The sequence below is a fragment of the Zychaea mexicana genome (genome assembly GCF_025766255.1).
Source record: "Zychaea mexicana strain RSA 1403 chromosome Unknown BDB00scaffold_1, whole genome shotgun sequence".
Taxonomy (NCBI): Eukaryota; Fungi; Mucoromycota; class Mucoromycetes; order Mucorales; family Lichtheimiaceae; genus Zychaea; species Zychaea mexicana.
Window position 1 is genome coordinate 774,003 of NW_026516664.1, and position 23,672 is coordinate 797,674.

Consider the following 23,672-nt stretch of genomic DNA (forward strand, 5'->3'; position numbering starts at 1 on the left):
CAGCAGCAGCAGCAGCAGCTTCAATGCAAACATCGTCTTTGCGATCAGTGACAACCTCCCGAATGGCAACTTCTTTTCGCTCAGAATCATATAGTACATCTTTAAAAGCAAATTTCTTCATCTACCTACCTACCTATATCTATATCTATATATCGCTCTTACATCGCTTTATACACAACACGTTTCGTAACAGCAGCAACAACAATAGCAGCACAAGCTTCCCGCAACCCTCGTACCGAGTAATAACGATATACCCTCTCTTTCTCTTTCTCGTCCTTTCTTCATCATTTCATCAATTTATCTTTCCAAACCCCATGACGACTGATCGATGTTAATGCTAAAGACATGCACACACACATACACACACACACACACATAACTCACGTGGCAGCATACACTTAATTTTGTTCTGATTTGTGATTGATTCGCGTTGCTTTATAATATTAATCAATTAGTACAATAATACCAATTTTAATTCAAATATACAAATTTACTATTACTACATACTACACTATTGCACGTATCCATCATCCTTCATATTTCCTAATTGTGTACCCTACTAACCCCTTTTTCTCGCAGGTATAAGCACTCTTCTGTATGCAATATACTGTATATCATACAGGAGCACGTTTCTTGTGCATTTTGTTTGTGTAGGGTCCATGAAAAAATAAATACAAGTAAGCATCAGCAAATACGCCCATCGCAAACTCTAAATACATACTATACACAAGTAGTATGTAGTGCTGTCGCACACAGGAATTATACAATACATAAAGGGTTGTTGCCTATAAGATTGATCAACAAACGATAACGACGAGGGCTTTAATACGCGAAATCTAGTTTTTTCTTCGCACAGATCGCAGGCGTTTAATAGGTGCTAGATTGGAGCATTCGAACCAAGAGGATCATGGAAAGTAAACAAAGTAAGCCGAATAAAAATGAACGTAGCCAAGAATCTAGCACCTCTCTTCCTGTTTCTTTTTTTTTTGGTTCATATCTGCAGGTTGGAAAGCAAACTTATATATGACCTTTTTCCTTCCCTTCTTTTGAAGGGTCTATTTTCCACTCCTATGAATTTACTATATCTACAATGTGCAGAGTGACTTGAAGACTTGGTAGCTTAGTGTGGAGAGTGTATTTTGAGGGTGTTATAGTATTAAATGCCCCTGTTGTTTGTTGTTATCTGTTTAGGTAAACAAATCGATCATCCCTATGACGAACAATGCTTCTTCATGTTTTTCAAGCTGTGTTTATATATAGAACTTTTATTCCAAACTAGAATATTAGAACCACATCTCTCCTCATGAAAACACGAGAAGGACGACGATGATGGCCACAGCAGCAGCAAGAAGTACGATATGATGGAATGTTATCCGAGAAGTATATGAAATTAAGAGAGTTTGGCAATCTGGGTGGTATTACTTTTTGCCGATGAGTAACAAAAATAGGGCACACACAAACCCTAATAAACTGCAGTACCTACTATTACTGCTACTACTACTCTAGTATGTTTGACCATCGCAGATGAGAGACCGATAAATTTTTCCGTTTCTCCCTCTCCCACACGGCTGGTCCTATAAAAGTGCGTGGGTCCGTGCGTCGTACGGGTACACGGCGGACATAGCCAAGCATGTCTACTTGCCCAAAACACCAAACCTAACCAGCGATACAATTATTCTTGATTTCCCTAGTTAATAAACATGTGAAAGTGCTTATCTGAAAAGATGAGCATAAGAACAGCTTTTATAAGACAGATTTAAATTTGCGGCCTGTAGAGCAGATCAACATCATCAACCGATCTCCCCCTCTTCACCGTGGCGTACAACAGCAAAAGAGCATCTGTAATAGGTTGCTTATATTTTCGGCTGTTGTTGTAGTTGTACCAAATATAAAACGGTAAAAGTACGGCTCGCTTTTAACTTGTAACATTATGAGAAGGTTCCACAGGATTATGAATACCCTGGGCGGTGTGATCCTCCTGCTCCTCCCCCTTGTTCTTTTAATCGTCGGGCGTTGGCTCGCTCTCTCTTCTTGGTGATAAATACGATTGATCATCAGAAGGGAGGAGTTGCTAGTGTACTTCCATCTCCTCAGTACGTATATAGTAGTCGAGAGGTTCACAGGGGATGCTGATCAAAGCGGGAAGAAACGTTGACCACGTTATGGCAAGGAAAAAATAAAAGAAGAGTGTGAAAGGAAGGCGGTGGTCGAGCCGGGGGAAGAAAGCTGGTTGCGAATGAAATAACTACGTTACTGGTATATCCGCCTGATAGCCGAGCCGTTTGGAGGAGAAGAAGGAAAGCCACGGGGTTCCCTCCATCTTCCCACCCACACATCACCCATTCCCCCTTGTATTTTGAGCTTTGAGGCTCGGTATTTGACAGCCGTGCGGCTGCAGTTCCGCCATTTTTGCTGCTGTTGGTTCTACAATATGTATGTGCGTGTATGTACATGTAAGCTTCTCGTGCACTGTGCGTGTTATAATATGTATCATGTAAATATAGCTTACCTACCACTACTACTACTACTACTACTACTACTACATCCTGTATCTAATATTAATCATCAGCAACACAAACACTATTTATTTGTTTTTCACACACGTCCACTGCATGTTACCCGTTCGTGAGCATGCTAACTGGGATGCGGCAACATAAATGGGAGAAGAAGAAGAGGTACTACAACAGGGAGAAACATATGAATGGCAAAAAAAGTCACACACGTACACACACACTCTCTTGTACTCTCCTAAACAATCAGTCAACAGAAGCAGCAGCTACAGTAGTAACAGCAGCAGCAGCAGCAGCCAAGAGTGAGCTCACGCAGTGAGAAGAAATCTTTCTCTCTACACAAATCCCCCAAAACTCCTTTTCCTTCCTAATTTCTCGTTTCCCGCTCTTTGAGCCGAAGCGAACGAAAGCAAGAAAAAAAATTGATACTCGGTTTACATTTTCTTTTGCCTTGTCCCACGCCTTTTTTAAATTAATTCATTTGCATCATAAGCATCGTACACAGACTCACACCTCTTCTCTCTCTCTCTCTTCTTCTTCCTTCTTTCTGTTACTCCTGACTATCATCAATCTGTTACCTTTTCTTATTTCCGAATCCTTACTTTCCCTCGACCTTATGTATCATTTCTCACCATTGACACAGCAGTCTGATCTGCTTGCGCTATTGTCATCAACGGGAGCAACACCTCTTCAAAGCTCTGCTACAGACACAACTATGAATACTGCGAGTGGCGTAAATAATGGTGGGCTGAAAAACAACAACAATTGTAGTGTAGTACCAGCAAGAATCTGCAGCGGTTATGTTGATGATGATGATGATGGAGGCGGCGGCGGCGACAACAACGGAGAAGGAGGAGACGACATGTTTATTTTCCAACAACAGCAAACGTACAACGACGATGGTAGTACTGACAATGCGTTCGTGTACTCATCCACAGCAGGCCAATCACCTATCGCACCACTACATAGTCATGTATACTACTCACAACAACAAGACGAGCTGGTTCTCTCAACAACGTCAACATCAGGATTAAATCAGCAACACGCTCCTGAATCAGCAATAGCACCAACGCTAACACCACCACAAGCTCCGCAGCAGCAGGCCTTTTACACAAAAGCCAACGGTAGTATTGACAATCCATATTACTACTGGCCTACAAGCTATTACTCAACTGGTGCGGCGACAGTAGCTATGGAAAGCACCGGGATGTCGTGTATGGATTCCGACCACAGCAGTAACAATGAAGGTAAACCTTACTAGCACTTGCCTCCTGTTTTTGTCAAAGGAAATTTCAATTTCTACTTGTCTGATCCACACAATCTATCATGTAGATTTGCTGACGCTTCAGTTACTTCAACAGCAACAGCAGCATCAGTACTCCCAGCATGAGTACACTCACCAACAACAACAACAAAATCAACAACAACAACAACCAACACCCATGTATCAAACAGACGACGGGTCACACAGCAGTAACAGTAGTGTCAAGACCAACAATGCACCAGATTACGAAGACCTATGTCGGCGCTCTTCTTTTGACACCACTGCTACTGCTGCTGCTGTCGAGCAATTGCTGGCAGTTGCACAACCATTGCCTGCTGATGGCTTCCAACAACACTATCATTATCACCACCAACACCGAGGATCTCTACCCAATCTCTACATTCCCGGCATGACCCAATCCTCCTCATCCTCAATGTCGTCCTGGACTGACAATGGCAAGATCAGTAACCATGCCAGTCATTACCATAGCAACGGTAGCAACAAGAAACGTCCCTCATCATCGCCTAAGCAACAGCGTACCAAACGTCGTCTTGTCAACGGTGGAGCTACCACCACCAAACCAGCCAATCATGCAGTGGCGTCAGCAGCAGCAACAGCGGCAGTGTTGGCGCGAAGCAAATCTGTCGATTTCACTGCTTTTGACAACAACAGTAAAGAATGGTTTGCTGCTGTTGCTACTGCCAACGCTTCTCCTAGTGCCGACCATAGCAGCCGAGACGACGCAGACGCTGATAGTGGTCACAGCAGCCACAATCGAAACCAGAAAGAGCTTAATACCGAGCAACACGTAGAAGAAGCGTTTCCTGAAATCAACGATGTGGACTGGGACATAGCACGACACAACCCGAGCGCTGTACCTAGACGCCAAAAGCTACGATACGATGGAGACGAGTATACGCCCAAATGGGTCCGCTATACAGGACAATTGAAAGAAGGGTATTGCGATAGTTGCAAACTGGGTAAATGGCTACAGCTGAAAAACAGCGCATACTGGTACCACAAGCAGTTCTTTCATGGCATCTCCTCTGTTTCTGGAAAACGATTTCTGGAACCTCTTGAGCAACGTGCGGGTGATCACGATGTCGTTGAGGGTCTGTGCCATCAGTGTCAACAGTTTGTGTCCATCTGTAATGCAAAGAGGAAAACGAGCGTTTTATGGTATCGTCACGCACACAAGGCAAGTAGCACCAAACCCGCCACAATTGCGTACCAGTAGCAGTATGAGTGCAATACGACTAATTTACCATAACGTCATCAAATTTATAGTGTCACATTTACGATAAGCCAAAATCGATAGCGGCGAGTAAACGTAACAGCAGCAGCATGTCATCATCGGCAAAAAGATACCTTACACAGTAGCGATATAATAACAGCAATAATGATAATAATAGGATTTAGGTAAAAATAAAAGAGCTGTTGCTTGTATTACTCTCCTTTTGTTGCCCGCGCCACACCTAGCAAATGTTGCGCGGACGATGGCTGACATGAAATAAATGACAAAGGGTGGAGCAGAAATATTCCTATTTAGCACACACCCTATTTCGCATGTGTAACTCGACAAAGCGAGTTTATTTAAAGTGCACGCACGCATGTTTGCTGCGTTGTGTTACACGAACAAGGGGTCCCCCACCCACCACCCACTCAGCAGTAATTTTTCATTCTCCAACCCGCACTCCTGTCTTTTTTAACCTTTTTTTTTTTTTCTTCTTTCTACTCTTCTCTTTCAACTCCTCCCCTGTCCCTTCCTTTTCCCCTCGATCTCTGCTTGAGAGAGTGAAAGAAAAACGATGAATGTCTATGTACCTTTTTCTGACCAGAAAAAGACGGATGCGACATTGACGCTCAAAGCCATGGGCATCCAATTGGGGATCAATATTGGCATTTCATTACTCGTTCTTGCTGGATTCAGCTTTCTACGACCGCGTCATACCTTGGTCTATGCACCCAAATACAAGTTCTCCAAGCCTGAGTAGGAAGCAGTATTATATGATTATCCAATTAGGCTGTGAACTGTGAGCTGATCTAAAATGTACGAATAGGCAACGGCCACCGACTGTTGGGACTGGATGGTTCAGCTGGATCAAGCCTGTGCTGAAAGCCGACGACGACTTCCTGATGGATCGCATCGGCTATGATGCCGTCATGTTTCTCAGATTCATACGTCTTATTCGACGTCTGCTCATTGTCATGAGCATCATTGGCATATGTGCTTTGGTCCCTGTTAATATAGTTGCAACTTACTACACTGGGTAAAGTACACATATCTCCCCACCTCCTCTAACAATTTCTGGTTTTGAGGTTCCGACCACTCTACCGCTATTGCTCGTGTCACACACAAACAATCCCAGAAAAGAAAGGAAAAAAAACAGTACAAAGGGAAATGAAATGTTATTCATCCATTTATCCACCCTCCCACACCTATTCTTCATGACATTAGAGACTGGCCACCGCCCGCTGGATTGGACTTGCTGTCCATCTCGGGCATCAATTACAACTCATCCAACGACGAGTTCGTTCCGGATACCCGATGGTATTGGTCACCTGCCGTTGCCACATGGATCTTCTCCATATTGATTGCTTGGTTCATGTACCGCGCATCGTGTGACTATATCGAGATGCGTCAACGCTTTTTTCGCCACCCGCCAAACGCTTTGTCTGCCCGCTCGCTTTTGGTCAGTAATGTTCCCAAGGACAGCCGCTCAGATGATAAACTAAAGTCCTGGATGGATTCAATGCGCTTGCCGTATCCTGTAAAACAAGCCATCATTGGCCTCCACAGCAACAAATTGACCAGTTTGACCGAGGAGCATGAAGCGGCTGTGCGGCACTTGGAGGATGCCTTGTCTAGCTATCTCAACGGTAATGTATACATATCCAAGCGCGTACCATCAGAGGGCGTATACACATGTCTAATACTTCATAGATGGCAAGTCAATGGGCAAGAAAAAAAGACCGACGATGCGAGTGGATGGTTTCCTTTTCTGTGGCGGCAAAAAGGTCGACGCAATTGATTATTACACTGACCAAGTCAAGGAACTCGAAGCAGAGATCAGAAAGCGACGCAAAAACAGCACCAGCAAAATTTCCAACTATGGCTGGGTTTCCTTTGACCGTATCGAGCACGCTCATACCGTCAACCAGGCATTCAATAAGCAAGTTGACAAGAAGCAACAACGCGAATTCGGTGTACGGCTGTCGTCGCCCCCTAAAGACTTGATTTGGGCCAATTTGCCAATGGATGCAAAGACACGACGCACGCGACGATGGATCGGACGATTGGTGTACTGGATCTTGATCTTTGTCTGGATGATTCCGGTCGGTGCATTGTCAGCAACTTCTAATGTGGTCAATCTGATTCGGCTGTTTCCAAATTCGGAAGCATTTATTGACAATAACACGATGCTTATGGGTATCATCCAATCATGGTTCACGCCCATCGTCATGGCCTTGTTCTTCATATTGCTGCCGCATTTGTTCCGCTTCTTATCCAAGCAACAAGGCTACCAGACCCACACGACCCTCGACCGTAAAGTCCTCGTCAAGCTCTATGTCTTTTTCATCATCAACAACCTGCTTGTGTTTACATTGGCCTCCATCCTGATTGGTATCTTTGGTCAGATCCGGTCCCTTATTCTGTCTGGTACGCTCGACCAACAAGAAACATCGATCGGAGACTATGTCAGCCAGCTCGCCAAGAACATTTCCGATGTATCGACGTTTTGGATCAATTATGTGTGTATCAAGGCGCTTGGTCTGACTATGGAAATGGCCCAGCTTGTGCCGCTGTTCATTATCACGCTACGCAAGTGGATTACTCGACCCAGTCCAAGAGAACTGCGCGACGTTGCCCAACCGCCCGAGTTCGACTATCCTCTGTGCTACAACATGATGCTGTTCTTTTTCACTATTGCTCTGCTCTACTCGGCTATTGCCCCGCTCGTTCTGCCATTCGCCTTACTATTCTTTGCCATGTCCACTGTTGTGTACAAGTACATGTTGATGTATATCTTTGTTACAAAGACCGAAAGCGGTGGCCGGATCTGGCCTGTCCTGTTCCAATCCATCATGACTTCAACACTGCTCTTTCAGATACTGATGATCATCGTCTTGCGACTCAAGGATGGATTCGCCCAATGCTATGCTCTAATCCCGCTACCCGTACTGACTGTGGCGTTCCAGTACTTTTATTATCGCCGAATGCAGACCTTGGGCTCGTTCCTCAATGGTACAGACTCATCCTCCGGTATTATCTTACCTCCTAGCGAGTTGATGTCTGTCAAAAAGGAGGACCACGAGGACGACGATTATGAAAAGAAGAGCAAGAAGAAAAAGACAAGCACGGTGGCAGCGGTCAACAAGGAAGACGATCTATCGAAACAATTCCAGGATCCAGGATTACACAAGAAATTAATGACGCCAATGGTACACGAAGACGTCAAGCATTTGTTGCCGCAAGTATATCATCGTGCTGAAAACACCATGCATGACGGCATTGAGATGATGCGTCACCGTATGGACTTGAACCAACAGTATGGATTTGAGCAACAAAATCATCAGCAGCAACAAGGCACCGGAAGAGAAAGCCGTCGTTTGACTGTGCTGGAGATGGACGACGGATCGCCGATCAAGTTTTGTACTGTGGCAGAGAATGAGGCACTCGAACAAGGTGCTGATACGACCGACACTGAAGAAAGCGATGACGAGTCGACTCCATTGAATCGATCTACAGACGCAGTCGGTAATCGAGGGTTCTTTGATGATGACGACGATGATTACGACAAACACAGCCGTCAAGGACTGATGGAGAGTAATCATATGGATATGGCATGGCGATCGAGTAATAACAACCATAACATGAATGCTGATGAGCGCCGTAGCAGCTTCAACAGCTACAACACATCACTGTCTTCAGAAGCAAGCAGTAAAGATGTCCGACAATCTACCGCGGTTCTGGTGACAAACATTCTAGCGACAACGAGTAGCAGTAACAAAAGCAATGACATCGAAGAACCTGGTGCTATTTCCAGGCAAACTCAAGCTTGTAGCATCAGCAATAGCAGCGACAGCTATGACGATGACGACGACATGGATTCAATGATTGTACAGACCGTTATATCACGACGCAACTCGGCACCCGAGCATCGCAACTCCTTATTCTGGCTTACCGCTACTACTGAACAACAACTACTGCGTCGTCATGCCTCAATGCCTGAGTTATTACGCTCTGAACCGAAGAGACAGAAGAAGACGAAAAAGGACATCGAAAAGGAGCCTGTTGCACCAGAGGTACGACGCAATTCGGCACCATGGCATACTTTATCCCAGCAACACGAGGAAGAACTGCAAGACAACACACAACAAGAAGTTCCGCAATTACGACGGAACAAAACCATGCCGATATCACGTCACCGTCGTCCTTTGATTGACGAACTGGAAGACCCAAACATCGAAGAAGAAGAAGAAGAAGGAGGGAGCAATGGCAATGAAGACCACGGCATGGTTTCACCACCGTCCAGACCCACTAGCCGTGTTATATTTTCACCATCACAACAGCAACGATTGAGCAGATCAACGTCCGTTCAAGGATCTACAGGCGGTCGACGATCGTGGTACTGGACAGCCGAAGGACCGCCAACTGAAGACGATGACAATAACTCATTATCATCTAGACCACCCTCCTCATTACTGGTTCGGTCGCGCACTGTTCCTGGTCGACAAAGTGCCACACCATCCATTACCAACTCACGTTATCGCATCACATATTATGACGACTTGCTTAATGATATTCCGTCCTTACCAGAGTTTGGTACCCAGGATCGCAACTCCTTTGCCTCCAGCTTTGAACGATACTATAACACTAGAAGACCGAGCAGTAGCCGTACCGTTAGCAACGACAACAACGAGACATCAACGAATGAGCATTACCATAGCAGCAACAACAACCATTAATTATTTCAAACCCGTCATCATTTTGTAAATCCATTTTTTTCCTGAGAATTAAACCACATTGTATATTATATCATCTTTTTTACAAATAACAAAGCGGTACTTTTAAAAAATGTATGTAGATTGCAAACTATATCCGTATCTATCATATATCCAGCCATGACGTTGCATTCCAAAGTTTGACAATTTTTTTTGGGATCACAATTAATATAGAAAATTACTTTTGCCAAGTGCTGGACTTAATTAAAAAAACAGTTGGAAAGGGACGGGTTTAATTACATTAAACTACATAAATAGTATCAAGGATCTCTTCCCAAAATTCTCATGTCAACAACATCATGGACCTATTGTAATATTTCACATTGGCTAGAGGAGCTTCGTTGACAACGGCCAGGGACAACTACTATTATGGTGGCGCATTGATTGCCTTGCTACATGTGTGACACTGTTTTCCATCATCTCATGCGAGGCTTTTTTCTTGCGTTGTACCTTGCTACTCGAAAAGGATATTTGTCCATCATGAAAGCTATACAACAGCAACGGCTATGCCATCAGATCAATCCCAAATCTGAGAAAATAAAATCGGCAGTAACGGGCTGTAAAGTGTATTTTACTAATCGTCATCCATGAGGATTTAACGACATACAAACGGGTTATCGTAAAATCTTTAAATAGATATAGGAAATTTGCTGCTGCTGCATATTGTGTCATCTCAAAGCAGGGTTCACCTGTTTTAATAATGGGGTTTGGTAAACATGTAAAAAGTAAGGCTAACTGGTTATGGTATAGGAGAGGCAGGGTGTAAAAAGGGTGCGCACACAATATATCTGTTACTAGCTACAAATAGAAAGCTTTCATAAATGAAAATAGGCATTAACGGCAACCAAAAAAAAAAGACATATTGGGTTTAGGTTCTTTCCACAGTCCATCCCATGACCAAAGTAAAAGCACCAGCATTATCATCAGGCAAAACACAGTAAAAAGTAATTTCTTTTTGTTTCTCTGGTGTTACAAGTTTTTTGTATATTATCATTTTTACAACAGGTGTTCCTTTTTCTCTGGAAGAGAGCAGATGAAGAGCAGGAACACGAGGAAAAGAGCGGGAGGAAACAGAAAACACAATAGTGGGACAAAGGGAAGGAGGGTATCATTATAATGGAGCTAAACCGGAAAGCACCACGTAAATAATGCAAGAAGTAATGAAGGCAATTAAGTTTGGGCTGCGGTGATGGATAGATGTGCCAATGCTTCCGTATGAATCAAGAATATCTGCTGGTGGTATATTGGATGGGTCATCTACCGGCGCTGCAGCAAGCGTGCTCCCGCCTCCACCCCTGCTGCCACTTTGATCATTGCCGCCTGTTTGGCTGTTAACTTTGCTGGCTCCATCAAAGTCTGCAGATAATACCTTATCGACTAGATGGACAACGCCTTCCGTTGTAATGACATCAGCACGTACAACTCGAGCAATGTCCTCCCTGTTTTTGCCGATAACTAAGAGTTCGTTGTTGGCGGAGCGTTCGAATGTGAGAGACGAATCACGTCTCATGGTGTTCAGGGTGACCGTCGTATCAGGCACTGAGGAAAACAGCGACGTTGACAAGTAGATGCCTTCCAAGACCTGGAATTTAAGGTTGTGGACCAGTGTACCGTAGGGCATGGTGGAGGAATTGGCCTCGGCCCAGGCCTCGTTGATGGGTGCCAGCACCGTCTTGTTTGGCCCGGACACAACCGTAGTCAGATTCAGTGATTTCATCAACAATTCATGCGTTTCAAGTTCGGGTAACGTTTCTATGGTAGATAACGTGGCCATGGGCGGCTGTAGAAAGTGATCAATGAGGTGAATTATGCCTATTTGCCGACACACAACGGATTGCTGGTAAGTAAACATCACACAACGAAAAAGCTTTTTTTTTGGGGGGGGGAAGGGCGAATCGATGGAATTGAGTTTACGAAATGCTGTTTTTTACAGTCCTGTATCAAGACAGGGGCTGGTTGGGGGGGGAAGGGGGGCAAGTTATAATTGGGTGTGCATGTGTGTGTACTGTTACGCGAAGAAGAAAATATTGGGGGTGGGGGTGAATTTTTTTAAGGATGGAAAAGGGGGATATTCTGGATATGCAATTGCAACACATACCATTGCTACATTGGATATCTTTCACAATTACATCCGCAGTAGTTATGCCTGACGACACTTGGAGGAGTGTGCTGTTGCTATTGTCTTGCTGACTGGACCCAATTACTAGCGGGAGATGCGTGGAATCGTCGCTGTAAAAGTACTGTCGTCCACGTAGTAAAAAATTGGAATTGTATGGAGTGGACAGCGTGTGTCGTAGAATTTGTGGTATCGTTGCATTAACCTGCGTGAAATTGAGGGTGCCTGTCGCCACGGCCGACTGTATCGCAGAGTCGTTCGGTAAGAAGAGCGTAATATTGGGTCGTGTTAATGCATCCTCAATGACTTGGTAATCGTCCGATTCCAATCCGTTTAGCAATGTCTACCATTGTCTCTAACATTAGTACTTTCCGCTTCTCTGTGCGTATATGCAAAAGTTGATAGAGGAGAGTTTTCTCTACCTTTGATCCTAGTTGTGACAAACGCGCATATACAGAAACAAGACTGGCGTTCTGGTTACTGAGTGATTTGCTATAAGCGAGCGACGACCCCGAGAAAAGTGACAGCCAGAAAAGAGCCCAAAGAATCATCAAAAAACATGCCCGGAAAAAAAAAGAAGAAAGAAAGGAAAAGAGAAAGAAGAGGGGAAAGTGATTGGAGACAAAAAAAAAAAAAAGTAACGAGGCCCTGAAAAATACAACGCACAAAAGGAAGGCAAATGGAGCGCGCGGAGTGCCTTTGTTTCTGAGTTATTTGGTAATACACATACGCAACTGTGTGTCACATGGAGACAGAGCGCATTGTTCACAACAGCAGCAGCAGCAGCATTTAAAGTATGCTCCGCTTCGGTGTAACCCTCATCTTTGACTGCAAACACGTGTGAAGCCTTTTCTTTTCGGTGGCAAGGTGTTTACTTTTGCGTGTTAGCATCACAGCGAGTGACAGCCCGGTTGATGGAATCATTGGCACGCACGTACTGCCATCCTTAAGTAGCATAGACGGATAAATGGTAACGATTACTAGGTGACGCATATTGCCTTGGTTACTGTAGGTAACGTAGCAACAAATGTTGAATTTCAAAAACCCCCTTCGGCTTCTGTTCAGTCGCCGTTTTCTCTTTTTTTTTTTGCGATCAGTAATATAACGCCAGATAGAAAGACAGTGTGTGTGTGCTGTGTGCGTGTCAGCCTTTCCCCTTGTACCACCCACTTTGTTATATTTATGGTATTTCAGTCGTCATCGGGAACCATCAGGCATCAGTGGTACTGCTCAGTGACCCCCCTAAAATTTCATGGCAAACAGTTAAATTAAATTGCTGTCTGATTGATGCATTTTATCATGCTACTCTACGTAAAACGAAGAAAACACTTTCTCCAACTTGGTATCCTCCCCCCCCCTTTTGTTCTTTATTTGATCACCATTCCTATTCTCTTATACTGTTTTCTTTGTGCTTATGAGCATGCCGTTCCATACCTTGTCTTCCAGAGAAAAAGTATATCGGAGAAAAGAGAACATGCTATCTTGTATCAAAAGGAGATGACTGTTGTCAGCGGAATACAGGGAATGATAATAAGCATTACGGCTCCGAAAAAAAACATAAAATTCAATGACGGAAGAAAAATGTGCTTCCCCAGTAATATACAGAACACAACCGGGCCCGGATATCGGCAATAATAAAGTGACGATTGCAATTTGCAAAAGAGGCAGAAAAGGATAATATAGAGGCTGTGGCATTTTATCATCAGCTACAAACTAAAGGTTGGGACATACTGCACGGGAAAGGGCCCTGTAGCTTATGACGATACTATTTAGTCAGAAAAGAGCCTCGGATGGACCGGAGAAGTAAATGAGCTGCGCGGACATGCCAATGGCTGATACGATAAAAAAAAATTATCATGTCTGCAACGTCATGATGCTTCAGTACAAGTAGTATGCACATCTCTATATGCAATGCCATACAATAGGTGTTGCTGTCCAATTCCATTGAATACAGTAGCATCATAACAACACTTACTATATACAAACAAAATTTCCTCCTATTTTTCTATGCTCTTGTTTCAATATCAACATGCTTTTTCTTTCAGAGCCGCAAAAGATGCTTTACACAGTTTATACCACTTGCGAGCCATTTCAGTAGAAACGAATGGCAGAAAACTATAATGTTGCGGACACTACAATACCTTTTTATAAGAATGCAACCGAACTTCGCTGTTCTTCAAAAACAAACTGTCTGGGTAGTCTGCCGCCCCAAGCGAGTCACTAAAAAGAAGCATTATCAAATTAAAAAAAACAAAGGATGGCTTCAAATCACTTGTCAGGTGCAAGCGTCAAATTATGCGACCAAGACTGATGTAGCTCTTCTAGTACATTTGAAAGACACAGTGACAATGTTTATCATAATCAGGTACCAGGCCCGATACAACACATATACGTTTTCTAACTTGGTGCCCTGGATCAAAGTAAAAGGAGAGCATAGGCATAAAAGCTTTGACCGCAAAGTCGTCAGAATGCGATCGCTTTAAATGTGATTTATCACGTTTACATTATAAAATCCGCGCTTGCTTGCTTTGCAACCATAAAAGTTGGTTGGCTTGCATTATTTTATACATAGCAAACTCCTGCATCATTCTCCGAAACACCACCACCCACGTTACAGAGCTCTTTCTTTTTTACCACTTTGCTCACACACGGCGCGTGCACGCGGAATGTCCGTCGAAACAAAGTTCCGATCTCTTAATAAACGCGCTGCAGAATGTCAGCGACAGGTTGAAAGGCTAAACCACGTTGAGTCTATACGTGCTCGAGAGGATGTTGCCAGCCACATTAGAAGCGATCTTTTAGAACTAGAAACAGACATCAAGGTTTGCCTTTGCCCCAATGTCACCACCGGTGATGAGCTTTTTCTGTTTCCTCTAATTTTTTTAGGAAAGATTATGTCTCATCGTATGCTGTATAACATACTCTTTTAGGCCATTCGAGAACTAGCAGAAGAGGATGAAGACTCGTCCAAAGTTCAAATCTTGCACAGACTGTCACAATATGAGACTCAGTTCCGACAGTAAGCTATATAAATATCAATATGCATAAAAAGCATCGAACATTTAGAGAGTGTGTGTACAAGTGTTTGTGAGATAGAAAATGAGGGCATGGCATATATATTAATATACACACTTCTTTACATGTATTAATAGATTACAAACAACATCACGTGCTGCACTGTGGCAATCCAAAAAACGACTTGATGAGCAAACCCAGAAAATGCGCCAGGAGCTGTTTGGGGGTCTGCAAAAGGGCGACAAGAGCTTTACTGAACAATTCGAACTGAAACAACGAAGAAATCGTGGGTATGAGGAAGAAAGAATGTAAAAAGAGGAGAACCAGGAGTGCGTCCACCATGCTAATAGTTTTAGAACACTTTACCATTATGGGGTTATACAGACAAGACCAATCACTCTTGCGCGCATCAACGGATGTCACCGAGGCACTGCGGCGCACGAGCACATTGATGCAGCAGGAGCTGGAAAAGAGCACATACACCACAACCATGCTTGGTAATATCTACCATATGCTTGCTAATATGTACTATATATGGTAGAACTAAAGAAACATAGCATCTTTAACGCTCTTCCTTTTCGCTCGTATCTACTAGCTGATTCGTCAAGGACTTTGGGAACGACCTATACAGAATATCAAAACTTTGGATCGTTAATGGTGATATCAAAAAGATTGGTTGGTCAACTCGAGGCAGCGGATTGGTGGGACCGACTATTATTACTGTTTGGATTATTTGTCTTCATCACCGTGGTGGCGTATATCATCAAAAAACGGACGTATGACGTCGGTATATCGTGGGTGAACTGGATCGCTGGTAAAGGCGCTAAGGCGGCAGCAGCAGCAACAAAAACAGGAACCACGTCAACCGCCATGATGGCAACTGCCTCACCTTCAGCAGCCATGACAACGGGAGATGCGACCAACGTAGTCACTGAAACGTTAGCACAAGTATCCGGTACTCTCTTATCCGAAATCATTCCCTTATCATCGTCATCGTCATCCAGTATCGCTTCTGCTGCTGCTACTCCTTCTTCAGAGATAGCAACAGTGGTAACGAAAAAAGCCGTTAGCGTTATAACTGAAACACTAGCAGAAGCTTCCAACGTTTTGTTGCCCGATGAACTGATTAGCAGCGCAACCATACCCTCATTTGTAACTACTGCAACCGAACATATTAAAGATGAACTGTAATAATTTTTGTTGTGCATCAATAATTGGAATGGGGCTGTGTATGTTTTTTGTCAAGTTAGTTATGTCTGGTAAACAGGTATTTATCACCACCTATAACTTTAAAAGTAGTTGGAAGAGGAGGAGAAAATGGTCTCCACATGATGCATGCGTAAACAAGTTGCTTGGGTGGCAAAAAAGTTGGCTCCGTGTGCTCCTCGTAACAGCCAACTTGCTAAAGGGGCCTAAGATCAGGATTTTCAATTACTATATAGTGTGAATGCTGCTCGAACAGGCGTACACCTTTTTCTTTTTTCTTTCAAAAGAAAAACAGCAATGTTTCTCATACTACTCGGTGCCTTGATAACCTACATTGCGGTTGTACGCTATTATCGCTATCAATATGTGAACAATCTTAAACGTGATTATCCAGATCCGGACGTCATCCTAAAAAACGGCAAGATCGCTCAAGAGATCTACTGCCAAACGTTCCGCAAAGAATTTCCATGTAAGTAACCATGATCATACATAGGTTATACATATACCATCCACTCTCTCGTTGGAAGATTTAAATGATCCTGACGACGAATACTGTACATAGTAATCAGTCGAGAGTCCGTTGAAGTTGCATTATTTAAAACGTTTACTTCGCCCACAGTGAGCAAAATTTTGGTCAGCACCCGCGAGCTAGAAAAGCATCCTCTTCGCCGTGCGGAGGACACCGAGTTGATCTTGTCTGAGATTATCGATGTCTATCCTCGAATACAAAACCAGCTCATGGAGAATCGGAAAGTCAGCTCTATGGAAACGGCAAAGCAATATGAACGCGCGGAAATGTCGATCCATCGTCTTAACGAGTTGCATAGCAAATATCCTATTTTAAACGATGACTATATCTTTACGATCGCGCTATTTGTAAACGAACCAATCCGATGGATTAATGCATTTGAATGGCGCCAACTGGATATCCGTGAAGTCAACGCAAGTGTGCATCAAAAGCTTGATTATATGCAATAATACATTGCGAAGCTAAATAACCCGAATTCTCAATTGTATTTCTATCATATACAGGCATTTTTCAAGGTGTGGTATGATATTGGTCACAAGATGAATATCAAAGATCTACCAGATACCTATGAGCGATTGATGGAATTCAAAAAGGTATTATACCACATATAACGTTGCTGTCCTTTAGTAAAATCTGACGTCAAAAACAAACACTATTTAGGAGTATGAAGAAAGGGGAGTGCGTTACTCTCCATCCAACTGGAAAGTCGCTCAACCAACATTGTGCCTCTTATACAGCCGTCTCCCTCGATTCATGAAACCAGTGGTTCGGGGTGCACTGCCATGCTTCTTGGAAAAAGTTGATCGACAAGCATTCGGGCTTGAAGAACCGTCTTGGATGATGACCCAGCTTTTACACGGTATTTTGCGGCTACGTGCCAACTTTATCCGTTATTTCCTTTTACCCCGTCGTCAGTATTGGACGCGTACACCATGGCAGCCCGAACAGAACGGCAAGTACATGCCAACCTTTTGCATCTATGGCACGGTCTATCCCAATGGATACCGAATTTCAGAGCTAGGACCTGCCAAGTTCGGTCCCAAATGCCCAGTGATGCTCCACTAAATAAGGAAATAAACATTTGTTTCATGGTTACACAAATGGAACCGGTATAAGAAAGATATCGTGACAAGTAATATGGAGAGTGGAGTGTGCTTTTCTCTAGAAGCATCACTTTCGAATATACATGAGATGCACTTTACAACTAAAACGACATAACGAAAGGGACGGTGGCGATCTTTGCAGTGCTCTTTCTCTCATTCTCCCTTCCGGCTTATGTTGTGCATCGTTTCTCACGACAATGAATAAACCGAGGACAAAATTGCTGTGTGCGACCCCATGTCTAACTGACTCGACTAACTTAGTAAAAGGTAATTCAGCATTTATATATTTGATGACATTTCAGCCAGCTCATATTCTCATGCAGAAAAAGAGCAGCTGATGTTTTTTTCCCATCCTGACCATGGCATACGTGGTGAACATTAAGGAGCCACTATCATCATCCTGCAATTCCAGAGTTCTGTGAAAATGCAAGTGCATTTGAAATTCCCATGGCCAGTGTAGTTAGTATTCACTGCACATTTGGCGTATCTGTTTGTTTGAATTTTATACTTATTCCACTGATCCCCCTCCCCCCCACACCGTACCCCGCGCCCCTCTGCCGACTTCTCAAAGAATCATATGTCTTCGCCGCTCTTGAATCCGCATTACAAACGCAAAATACATTGAATCTCCGTGTGCTTTGGAACGTACTTCCCCACTTCTTTTTGTACACTTCGTTGGCTAGACAATTATTCTTTTCTCTCTCTCTCTCTCTTATTCTTCTCTACAACCCTCCCTACTCTTTCTCTCCCCATATACATCGTTTATAAACGTACATTGTGACTATTAAAATGGCTCCCTCTAAAATCTATACACGTGAAGAAGTCAAGCGCCATGCTTCCGAAGACGATCTGTGGATCATTATTGACACTGTCGTGTATGACATGAGCCGCTTCATTGACATGTACGTAAATGAGCCTTTTACTTCCTCATTACCCAGTCATACTCTATCGTACTCAACCAAGAAACGTATCATGCTGTAATATATAATTATCTATTAGGCATCCTGGCGGTGCTTTCCCTATCTTGGAATTCGCCGGTAAGGACGCGACCGAAGCTTTCTACGGTCTCCATCGTCAAGAAGTCCTTCAAAAGTACAAACGTTACGAGATCGGCACCATTGAGGGTGAAAAGCCCCAAATCGATTTCCGTCAACCCGGCAGCCTTTCCAAGGTTCCTTATGCCGAACCCAGCGCCTGGCAAGGTTTCAAATCGCCCTACTTTAAGTATGTCCTTGTTTTCCTTTTTCTACGTATACATACAGGAAATACGAACATACAATATGTGCTGCATTCTAGAGATATTTTATTAACGAGCGGGTCATCGTTATTCTATTACTATAGGGAATCTCACTACAAGTTCCGTACTGCTGTTCGCGTGATCATGGACGAGCTCGCTGAAGAAGCACGTGAATATGAAGTTAGCGGCGAGCGACCCAGTGACGAATTCCAGCAAAAGCTCGGATCTCACGGTCTTTTGGCAGCCAACATTGGTCCTGGTAAATTTTTGAAGGATTTCAACATTCAGTTGCCCGGTGGCGTTGCTCCCGAGGAGTACGATTACTTCCATGAAATGATCGTTCATCAAGAGGTACTTTCCCTTAAATTTTGTTTTAGACATGCAAACATTTTGATTATATGATCTAACCAACTTCCTCCTTATATTAAACTAGATGGTAAAATAATGCAAAATTAGTAGCAAAACAAGGTCATTCATTGTGTTCTAACCGGCTACATGTCATTTTATTATTTCTGTGACAGGCTCGCTGGGGTACACGCGGTACTGATGATGGTTTGATCGGTGGTATGACCATCTCTCTCCCAACTGTTATCAACTTTGGTTCGCCAGCTCTCAAGCAGAAGGTAAGCGAGAGCAGGAAAAAAACCTTTCAGACACTTGTCACACGCCATGTTATATGAGGAAGCTCCGCGGCTAAACCTGTATTTCCCGCTCCACGCGCCCAACCCACGCCCTTATTAGATTGTGCCTGAGGTCCTCTCTGGCAAAAAGAGAATGGCTTTGGCCATCACCGAGCCTTATGTTGGTTCTGATGTCGCTAGCATTCGCACTACTGCTAAGCTTACGCCTGATGGAAAGCACTATATCGTCAATGGTGTTAAGAAGTGGATCACTACTGGTAACTATTTTAAAAGCACCGATAGGGTTACATCAATCCACATACATCATCGAGTTAGTGATAATATTTCTGACTGACATGTGAATATTTTGACGTCATTAAGGCCACTGGGCTCAATACTTCTCAACTGCCGTCCGCACCGAAAAGGGTATCTCCATGCTTTTGATTGAACGTAGTGAGGGCTTGGAAACCAAGCCTATCAAGACCTCGTATTCGCCTAGTGCTGGTACTGCCTACATAACTTTGGAAAATGTCAAGGTTCCTGTTGAGAACTTGCTCGGCAAGGAAGGTGCTGGCTTCCAGGTCATCATGTAAGTATAAATGTACATCTTTTTCCGTTTTTATACCCTGTCTTACTGACATATCATAATTGTTTTTTTCTTAGGTCCAACTTCAACCACGAACGGTAAGTACCGCAACTAGTGTAAATGTAGTTATCAAAGGTGGTGTTTGACCAGAATATCTAATGCGTGTGTGAAAAATTTATAAATTATAGTTGGGTCATGCTTGCTGGTGCTACCCAGGGTGGTCGCTTGGCTGTTGAAGAGTGCTTCAAGTGGGCCATGCAGCGCAAGGTCTTTGGCAAGCGTCTGATTGATCAACCTGTCATTCGTAACAAGTTGGCTAAAATGGTAGGAAGCAATACAGAGGCATTCATCGACTAGAGACATATGTGGGCTTTTTTCCTTTTGTGATATAGTAACCAACTTTTCTTTATTACAGATCGCCAGTGTTGAAAGTGTGCACAGCTGGGTTGAGAACCTCACTTATCAAATGTGCAACATGAGTTATATGGAACAGGCACTCAAGTTGGCTGGTCCACTTGCTTTGTGCAAATACCAGGTATACATATAATATACTTATTGATGTTGATGGCGACACTATGAACTATTGGGAGAAGCGGATACTGATCTACACAAACTATCTATTAGGTCACCCGTATGCTTCATGATGTAAGCGATGATGCTTGCCAGATCTTTGGTGGTCGTGCTATAACCAAGACTGGTATGGGTCGCAACATTGAAACTTTGCAACGTACCTACAAGTTCACTGCCATCCTTGGCGGTTCCGAAGAGATTATGGCTGACTTGGGTGTGAGACAAGCGATGAAGAAGTTCCCCAAGGATGCCCGCCTTTAAAGTTTGCGAGCAGTACCATCTTTGACAGATACACATACAAAAATAGTCCCTCCCTTGCTTTATTACGATGAAAGAACATGATTTTTCCGGTTTTTTGTTACAAATATATTCATTTTACATCACGAATATCAACACATATATATGCTCCTATGTTTATACATTTTCTTAGCATAAATAAGTTTTATGATTTAGGCATATTTGCTTTGGTGGTCCACAACTGGTAGAGTGGTTGATGAGGCTAAGTTAGTAAATGGGGGAAGTATAACGTGATAGCCTTCCGTAGTATGCTGAGAGCTTGCCCATTCAATAGGAAAAAGAGTCTTTTATCTTGGTCACCGTATGCGCTCGCTCAATGCTAATGTGACGTATAATTCAATTCACCATGTTACCTATCAGGCACTAATTGTGCTTTTTGTTCATCACACTGTACAATTGTCGTTGAAATGATGAAATAGTAATTGAACTAGTATGCTGAATACGCTTCCCTTGCTAAATATGAAAAGAGAATTATGGGGTGTTCCAATGAGATATTGTTCACGCACAGTGGTACTATGAGACCCGTTTTTGTCACAGCGCTAACTTTCCACTGACTGTGTCTTTGATTACCAATTGTCTACAAAGCGCTATCGATCATCTCCACGAAATTTCTACGATGGAAATACGTATATCCGGATCTTTGCAGCTGTTCACGATCATATCGAATGCCCATGATCCGATAGCAGAATGAAACATTGAAGGCAACATTATGTGCCTAATGGTGTGCAAAGTAGATCTGTCGCATATGCACTCAGCGTACATACGCATTTAATTGTTATGCATAAATGCTGTTGTTTGTGGTTTGCTTATAACGTGATATGCATCGCCATTGCTTGGTTTATTATTCAGGCGTGGGATTTCTTTGCTGAATAGAAAACCTTATCTTCCACAACGATAGAGTTCGCCCCTCTATGTTTCGGTATAGCTGCTAAGCTTTGTGTTCCTTTGTCAGCTGTCCTTTTGAAACTATCGCAGCCTTTACATGTTTCAACTGCCTCGTATTTCCCGTGTAGCCGTCATTGGTGCTGGTCCTGGCGGTCTCGCTGCTGCTCGAGCACTACGTGAAGAGGGTGCATTCGACACTATTACAGTATTTGAAAGAAATGCGAAAGTAGGCGGTACATGGTACGTTAAACAAAGAAAAATAGAAAAGAAAAATTTCATAATATTTTGCCTGTATAGGTTATATTCTGAAAAGCCAAACTTTCCACCACCTCTGCCATCAGTGAATGCAATTGACGTCGATCCTCCAAACCAGCCGGCACTACAGCACCCACCTGTTTCAGCCATTTATGACAATCTGCACACCAATCTTACAAAGGATGTTATGGCATACCGTGACATTCCATTCCCCAAAAACTACCCACTGTTTCCTACGCGTACCCAAGTGCTTGACTACATTCAAGATACTGCAGAGCAATACGACTTGTTATCTATGATCCGCTTCAATACGACGGTCGTTCGAGCGGAGCCGGTGGATGATAACGATAGGCAAAAGAAGTGGCAAGTCAGTGTCACTGAATGGCGTGACAATAAAGTGACAAATTATACCGAGTCATACGATGCAGTTGTGGTCGCTTCGGGTCACTACTATGTGCCCTATTTACCAGATGTTGAAGGATTACCAGAGTTCGCCAGTATAGCAAAAGTGATCCATTCTCGAGATTATCGTCGTCCGGAAGATTATGGAAGCAAGGTACATATATACATATATATATATATATATACAGATTCTTGAAGAATCTATTTTGTATGCAACACTGATTAATTTTTGGATATTCGGGAGACATTAGACTGTTCTAGTCGTTGGAAATGGATCTTCTTCTGCAGATATGGTTCGGGAAATCTCCACGACAGCCACCAAGGTATATCACTGTGTACGAGGTGACGATACCTCGTTTTCACGAACTGTGGCGGAAAACATGCCTGCAAATGCCGAACGGATTGGAGCTCTTGGCAGGTTTTCAGCATCAGCCGGTATGGTTGAATGTCAAGACGGCAAGCAGATCCAAGGCGTTGATACGGTCATCTTCGCCACAGGTTACCTTTATTCTTTCCCGTTCTTGCCATTTGAACAAGGCAATTTGATTGTGGATGGACAGAAGGTGCTTGGCTTGTACGAGTACATGTTTTATATCAACAACCCTACTCTTACCTTTGTTGGCCTTCCGATCCGTGTTGTACCTATGCCAATGATGCAACTACAAAGCACAGTGATTGCTCGTTGTTATAGCGGACGCATCATGTTGCCTTCCCTGGAAACCATGCAAGAGACCATCAAGGACGAGACTAATTCGCGCAAGGAATTAGTGATGGGTGTACAAAGCGAGTTGGGCTATGTGGATCGTATTGGTGCCTGGGCTGAAGGGTATCGAGGTGACAGTATCGAGGACTGGAAGTCCTCTGACCCAGTCACTGGACGTTTGTCAGAAGAATGGCGAGAGAATAGAGTCAATTCATTGGAGTTGCGTAGAAAGTACTTGGGATATTAAGAATATAGATTGTTTTTTGTATAAATTATTACTTTGTAGACAATAGAGCAGCATAAACTGTTGATTTAAGTAGAACGATCTTTCGTACACATCTATATAGAGAGCTTGTCGAAGATTTACT

At 43.3% G+C, this 23,672-nt stretch overlaps 8 protein-coding genes across 8 annotated transcripts; 7 read left to right on the forward strand and 1 right to left on the reverse strand.

Annotated features, from left to right (window-relative positions):
• Window positions 1-11: 11 nt before the first annotated feature.
• Window positions 12-430, forward strand: BDB00DRAFT_795024 (uncharacterized protein). The gene has a single exon (XM_053121350.1). It carries the CDS (start codon window positions 24-26, stop codon window positions 333-335), a length of 312 nt encoding a protein of 103 aa, XP_052985925.1. The 5' UTR covers window positions 12-23; the 3' UTR covers window positions 336-430.
• Window positions 431-3,966: 3,536 nt separating this feature from the next.
• BDB00DRAFT_795026 (uncharacterized protein) lies at window positions 3,967-5,046 on the forward strand. The gene has a single exon (XM_053121351.1). The coding sequence runs from the start codon at window positions 4,184-4,186 to the stop codon at window positions 5,009-5,011; it is 828 nt and encodes a 275-aa protein (XP_052985926.1). The 5' UTR covers window positions 3,967-4,183; the 3' UTR covers window positions 5,012-5,046.
• A 464-nt stretch (window positions 5,047-5,510) lies between these two features.
• On the forward strand, window positions 5,511-9,923 carry BDB00DRAFT_795028 (uncharacterized protein). The gene is made up of 4 exons (XM_053121352.1): window positions 5,511-5,764; window positions 5,835-6,044; window positions 6,233-6,654; window positions 6,719-9,923. The coding sequence occupies exons 1-4, from the start codon at window positions 5,583-5,585 to the stop codon at window positions 9,742-9,744; spliced, it is 3,840 nt and encodes a 1,279-aa protein (XP_052985927.1). The 5' UTR covers window positions 5,511-5,582; the 3' UTR covers window positions 9,745-9,923.
• Window positions 9,924-10,706: 783 nt separating this feature from the next.
• Window positions 10,707-12,508, reverse strand: BDB00DRAFT_795029 (uncharacterized protein). The gene is made up of 3 exons (XM_053121353.1): window positions 12,319-12,508; window positions 11,879-12,239; window positions 10,707-11,592 (listed from the first exon to the last, which is right to left on the reverse strand). The coding sequence occupies exons 1-3, from the start codon at window positions 12,445-12,447 to the stop codon at window positions 10,892-10,894; spliced, it is 1,191 nt and encodes a 396-aa protein (XP_052985928.1). The 5' UTR covers window positions 12,448-12,508; the 3' UTR covers window positions 10,707-10,891.
• Window positions 12,509-14,422: 1,914 nt separating this feature from the next.
• Window positions 14,423-16,198, forward strand: BDB00DRAFT_795032 (Sec20-domain-containing protein). Its single transcript, XM_053121354.1, has 5 exons — window positions 14,423-14,718; window positions 14,827-14,915; window positions 15,049-15,201; window positions 15,296-15,408; window positions 15,507-16,198. The coding sequence occupies exons 1-5, from the start codon at window positions 14,563-14,565 to the stop codon at window positions 16,100-16,102; spliced, it is 1,107 nt and encodes a 368-aa protein (XP_052985929.1). The 5' UTR covers window positions 14,423-14,562; the 3' UTR covers window positions 16,103-16,198.
• Window positions 16,199-16,414: 216 nt separating this feature from the next.
• Window positions 16,415-18,002, forward strand: BDB00DRAFT_924327 (uncharacterized protein; the record flags this gene model as incomplete). The annotated part of the gene is made up of 4 exons (XM_053128764.1): window positions 16,415-16,586; window positions 16,680-17,065; window positions 17,150-17,239; window positions 17,307-18,002. The coding sequence occupies 4 exons, from the start codon at window positions 16,415-16,417 to the stop codon at window positions 17,709-17,711; spliced, it is 1,053 nt and encodes a 350-aa protein (XP_052985930.1). The 3' UTR covers window positions 17,712-18,002.
• Window positions 18,003-18,238: 236 nt separating this feature from the next.
• BDB00DRAFT_967259 (acyl-CoA dehydrogenase/oxidase) lies at window positions 18,239-21,162 on the forward strand. Its single transcript, XM_053129808.1, has 10 exons — window positions 18,239-18,651; window positions 18,749-18,973; window positions 19,091-19,340; window positions 19,508-19,609; window positions 19,728-19,884; window positions 19,988-20,195; window positions 20,270-20,290; window positions 20,381-20,516; window positions 20,608-20,727; window positions 20,817-21,162. The coding sequence occupies exons 1-10, from the start codon at window positions 18,539-18,541 to the stop codon at window positions 21,021-21,023; spliced, it is 1,539 nt and encodes a 512-aa protein (XP_052985931.1). The 5' UTR covers window positions 18,239-18,538; the 3' UTR covers window positions 21,024-21,162.
• An 879-nt stretch (window positions 21,163-22,041) lies between these two features.
• On the forward strand, window positions 22,042-23,551 carry BDB00DRAFT_753005 (uncharacterized protein; the record flags this gene model as incomplete). Its single annotated transcript, XM_053118661.1, has 2 exons — window positions 22,042-22,755; window positions 22,853-23,551. 2 exons carry the CDS (start codon window positions 22,042-22,044, stop codon window positions 23,549-23,551), a joined length of 1,413 nt encoding a protein of 470 aa, XP_052985932.1.
• Between the last annotated feature and the right edge of the window lie 121 nt (window positions 23,552-23,672).